This window comes from Atta cephalotes, assembly GCF_000143395.1.
Source record: "Atta cephalotes unplaced genomic scaffold scaffold00048, whole genome shotgun sequence".
NCBI lineage: Eukaryota > Metazoa > Arthropoda > Insecta > Hymenoptera > Formicidae > Atta > Atta cephalotes.
Window position 1 is genome coordinate 936,712 of NW_012130112.1, and position 5,596 is coordinate 942,307.

The following is a 5,596-nucleotide window of genomic DNA, read 5'->3' on the forward strand; positions in this document are numbered from 1 at the left end:
TATTAATAGCAATCACATAATGAATTTATTATATATAATATGACAATCATAAATCTCTTGGCAGCGTAAATTTGTGAATGCTCTAATACAAATTACATTGCTCTTCCAAATCCAAATGTCTTTTGAATGTCATTTTTGGAACAACGTTCTCTTTTCTAGATAAAATCTATTAATAGAAAATTACCTTGAAAACAATTGCCATATCTTATAACTGATGAATAAATCTGCAAAATTCTAACGAACGCCGATTTTGATTTTGAACAGATGTTTGATTTTCAATATTTCCATCATATATTGCTATCCCTGTACAAAATCCGTTATCATTAGTCAAAAATAATTCTGTGAAATTGTATAATCGAAAATTAGCGATTTAAAAATACTTTGATATTCTTATCGTTTCCAGCTTAATATATATTAGGTATAGTAAAAAGAAATCCATTATTTTTGCATGAAATTGAATGGGAAAATAATGGATTTCTTTTTACTACATCTAGTATATGATAAATATAATTAAAATAAATTAATTAGAGAATTATTATTAAAGAACTGGCGAATAATTGTTAACAATAAGAAAATGCGGTAAACTATTAACAAAAAAAGATTATATTTCTGCACTTACTTTATTTCATGAACTTTGCCATGCGAAATGGATTCTATCGATTTTTTTTAATTCACCTGTCTTTCTTCGCGGGACTGGTACTCCATAGCATCATTTACTTATCGATTTCGAGACTTAATGACGTTTCGGGTTGGGTCCATATGTAACCTGTGCGTGTCATACTACAGTGTGCGTCATAATATCTTCCTGGTGAACGACAATAGGACCATTTCGGGCAGCGACACCGAAACTTACTGTGAAATTCTTCCTTGCACACTTCGTTCCACCAGCAAGTCCTCTGAGGAACATCAGAGAATTTATTGTTTCAAAAATTTAAGAATAAATCTATCATTTTAATTTTTTTTTATTGAATAATACAATATTTGTGCGTAGAATATAAAATATTTCAAATAAATAAAGAAATCATATCATAAAAGATATTTAAAAATTTACCTAGAAATATTATTAGGCATCAAGACTTTAATCGTATATGATTCCTTATTTATTTGATTTATTTGAATAGCAGTATAGTTTAACTTAATTATTATTGTATCAAAAATACTTATAATTATCTACCTCGGCTAGGTAGCCTCTTACACTTTGGTCACTGTAATTTCTCTTGATAATTACATGTCTGGCATTTGCCGAATATACTCTCGTACATAATGCGAGTATCAATAAAAAACATAATATAATTCCATCCTGAAAAAGAATAACATATAAAAAAATAATATATAATTTACGCTATATCAAATATATATATAAAGTTAAACATGTAAAAAGTTAACATTTCTTATTTTGAAAACAAGATATTAAATCTTCATTAATTTCTGCCAAAATTTATTGATTCTTTTAGAAATTTAATTTATATTTTCTCTCATTATTTTCGAATTTGTCGAAATTTGTCGATATTTGCAGATACATAAATTTTTCCATCCCTTAATTAGTCATCTCAGTGATTTGAACTTGTAATATTTCTTTAATGAAAAAAATCTTCATAATATTTTATAGTATTTTTAAGAATTTTTTGTATTTGTAATTTATGAAGATTTTGAAAAAAGTTTTAAACTTCTTTAGATTTTATAAGTTTCTTTGGAAATGTACGAATAAAAAATCTTAGAAATATTCCAAAATTCACATATGCAAAGTATTTTAGAAAAGATATAAGTGAACTTTCTCACTTCTGAAATGTTCCAATGTCAAAAATCAAAGAAATTTTCTAAAAAAGGATTTCTGAAAAATTCTAAAATTCATATGGAAATTATGAAAAATTATATAAATAATTTTAAGAAAAATGTCCGCTAAGGTTGTTGCTGCATTGTAAATGTCGAGAGAATTCGATGAAATTATATATATTTTTGCACGCACTCACATTTTCCCTCATAACTGCTCTCTCGCGATAATTATATTCTCGATTCTAGATTACATGCAAAAAAATGCAAAGAGAGTGGCGAGCTTACGCGAGCTACATTTGCCCGTCGCGATGTTACTCGCGAGGCATTATTCCTAAGCGATGTAGTTCCTGAGAGAAGGAGCAAGTGACATTGAGCATGCGTACGTCCAGTATTCACTGATACAAGGATAGCTCAGTTTCTCTGTCTCTCTCTATCTCTCTATCTCTCTCTCTCTCTCTCTCTCTCTCTCTGCCTCCCTTCCCCCTCTTCCCTCCCTTCTTCTTTATTTCATTCCATATAGCGATCGATCGAGCTCTACGCACGGATACTATTCCTTGGTGAAAAGCCAAATTAACTTGTACTTAAGAGGATGCTGGACTGACCAAATTATCGGCATTACAGTCGTACAAAGATCTCCGAATGAACTAAACGGAATGAAAAATTCTTTTACATGATCAAAATAAATGCAAAATTAAGCAGTGATTAAGTGGACTTTATACTAAAATCGAAAAAAATTAAAACTTATCTAACTTTTTTATATATATTATACACATATAACATATATAAAATAATATATACATATATTAACATACAGTGATGAAAATATAGAGATATATATATAAAACTTTATAAAATAGTTATTTTATCTGTCTATTTTTACTTGCTGATTATTTTATTATTATTTTTATATACAAATATAGATATGTATAATGTCAATATTAATAAAGTTTCATTTATATTACATATTAATATCTTGTGTAGTTTCATATTGGCATTATACATATCATTATTTTTATATATTTTTGTATTACACAGTTAGAGCAGTTTAGAGCAGTTTAGAGCACTACAATATTAATAATCTGATCTTAGTATGACATTTGAATCTCGCGCAACATTGGGGGCGAAATTTGATTGGCTGCTCAATATTCAGTCCTTATGCATGGTATACCGTCTTCTTACATTAAGTCGGACTGCGTATTAAAGAATGAGATTGAAGATTGAAAGATTAAAATTTGACCAATCAAAATAAAAGGAGCCAAAATTTCTTTGTCCTCATTGATGAAATTTCAATCTTTAATCTTTAATCTCAATCTTCAATGCATAGTCTGATTCCGGCCTTATGATACCTTTTACTATCGAGCGTCAACATGAAAAGGCACCTTTATATTTCGATAGTTTGAAATTTATTCTGTCTTTTGGCTATAATGCCGCCAGTAGATATCACCACTGCATATCTTATATAGCAAAACCAAGCGAGAAATGTTCCCAAGTGTAAGGGCCAGTTTCACCAACGCCAGTTAGCTTAATCAGCCGTTGACTGACCAATCGCGTTTGCTGTTTAGTAGAAGTCAACGAATTGCAGTTGATAGTTAATCACGATTAAGCTTGATCGGCGTTAGTGAAACCGGCCTAGTTTTTAGTTAATCCACGCAAAATTCAAATCAGCTGTTCAAATCTTATCAAAATTGTATCCGTACTCTCTAAATTCTTTCAAATGAAATATCACTCCGAAAGAATGAAAATTCCCTAGCAGCACTAAGTCGACTCTAAGTCGACTCTGAGTCTACTATAGCTTCTAGACGTCTGAAAAATAAACGTCTGTAACGTCGATTTTAGATGACTTGGAGATGTCTCTAAGTCATACAATGTTCCACTTTAAAGACGACTGTAAGCTGACTTTAAGTTAACTATTCTAGACTTTGTGTATCCTCATTCATGTCTCATTCATGTTTACAATGCTCATGCAGCATTCATTCTTTAACTATTAAATAACAAGGATGAAATGATTCCATTTAAGTTTTGTGAGTGTAAATCGCTCACTAGATGTCTTAAAATCGACGTTGGAAGGATGTCTGTACAAAGTCGACTTACAGTCGACTCTAAAGGCCTGACTTAGCAAAGTCAATTTACAGTCGACATATCAACATTTGTGCTATTAGGGTTTTATATAGGAATGTTGATTTTTTCATGTAGTTTTTAATGAAAGCTCACTATCTGTGCACAGACTATATCTTACTTGTAGTTCTTGGTTAATGACATGGTGTCGCCACTGTTTGATCAGTATGAAATTTGCTCCATATTTAATCAAAGATTCTGTTTGATCAGCTGTTTCGCATTTATTTGTCATTCGTCATACTTTTGCGAATGGAATAATGGCATCTTATGCGTTACTGCAACAATGTGCAAGTGGAATTAGTAGGAATAGTCTTAGGTATCTTGCTTTATTAATTTTTTGGACAAGTGATAGAAGTAAATATAACCTCAAAATTTATATAACAAATCTATTAAATGTGCGTTAAATTGTTATCATTATTAAATATATGGTTTTAATGCATAAAAAAATTTAAGTTGCTATTTTCTATGATTTCTTGATATATGTATGTTATGTAATGTAAAAAAATAAATTGTAATTTTATATGGAGTTGAAGAATCAGCATCAGCCTATCTCTAAATTGTTACAATTACAATATTTCTATATTTTACTTTTGCATTAGAATTAAAATATAATTACTAGGAACGTAATATTAGTTTGTAAGCTATTATTTAACAGATGAGTTTATGATTTACAAATTCTAAAGAAGCTCTGTATGCAGATTGAGTAGGTTATTTTCAAGTAAAGGCACAGACATACAAAAGAAACCTGATATAGCGAAGCGCAAGAGTCTCCAAGAAATTATACTGTCGCCAGAGGAGGCCAAATATCTGCAAGCTTCAAAAAGTACAATTACCATAACATCTGATGAGGATGTTGGTTATGTATCTGGTGTTCCTGAGGAGCATATCAAAACACGTAAAGTAAGGATATATCAACCTGCTAAGAGCGCTATGCAATCTGGAACGAATAACATTCACTTTTGGCAAATGGACTTTGATACACGCGAACGTTGGGAGAATCCATTAATGGGTTGGACTTCCAGGTAAACATTAATGTTTATATTAATCTTTTATATATGTTTAAAGTGATAATATCCTTAAGTAAATCTAACAGATTTAAAAAAATGATTATTTACATTAATTCAAGACGAAAACTGTATCTGAAATAATTTCAAAGATATCTGCTTATTCACCTCTGTTTGAAAAACTGATGTATGCTCCAAAAGATGACCCTAGAAACGTACATAAAGTTTCATCAAAATAGTCCGAATAATCTTCAAAATTTTTGAAAAAAATTTTTTCTTTAACTTTGACATCTTTACATCTAACACTAAGTAATTTTGGATATATGATCATATGAAGTTTTGCCTTAAATTAAAGTGGTAAATCATTCTTTAAAATTTTTAGAATATCATATATCTTATATCAAGTTATGCAAATCAAGATATATATATGAATCATAATGATTATAATATATTGTATAATTTTATAATGATTCTAATATATTGTATTAAGTATAGCGATACATAATAGTAATATTTATATTTTTAATGCAGTGGAGATCCTATGTCAAATATAAAAGTTGATTTTGCGACAAAGGAGGAAGCAATTGCACATTGCAAGAAGATGGGATGGGATTACTATGTGCAAAAGCCGAATGTTAGTCAGCCGAAACCTCGTAGTTACGGTAGCAATTTCTCTTGGAATAAACGTACTAGAGTTTCAACTA

The 5,596-nt window shown here is 29.8% G+C and overlaps 2 protein-coding genes across 2 annotated transcripts; one reads left to right on the forward strand and one right to left on the reverse strand.

Annotated features, from left to right (window-relative positions):
- Positions 1 to 713: 713 nt before the first annotated feature.
- On the reverse strand, positions 714 to 1,982 carry LOC105622695. The gene is made up of 3 exons (XM_012204108.1): positions 1,971 to 1,982; positions 1,175 to 1,300; positions 714 to 896 (listed from the first exon to the last, which is right to left on the reverse strand). The coding sequence occupies exons 1-3, from the start codon at positions 1,980 to 1,982 to the stop codon at positions 714 to 716; spliced, it is 321 nt and encodes a 106-aa protein (XP_012059498.1).
- Positions 1,983 to 4,145: 2,163 nt separating this feature from the next.
- On the forward strand, positions 4,146 to 5,589 carry LOC105622697 (NADH dehydrogenase [ubiquinone] iron-sulfur protein 4, mitochondrial; the record flags this gene model as incomplete). Its single annotated transcript, XM_012204109.1, has 3 exons — positions 4,146 to 4,204; positions 4,587 to 4,910; positions 5,424 to 5,589. Coding segments are annotated over exons 1-3 (549 nt in total), but the record flags the coding sequence as incomplete, so codon positions are not given.
- Positions 5,590 to 5,596: the final 7 nt, after the last annotated feature.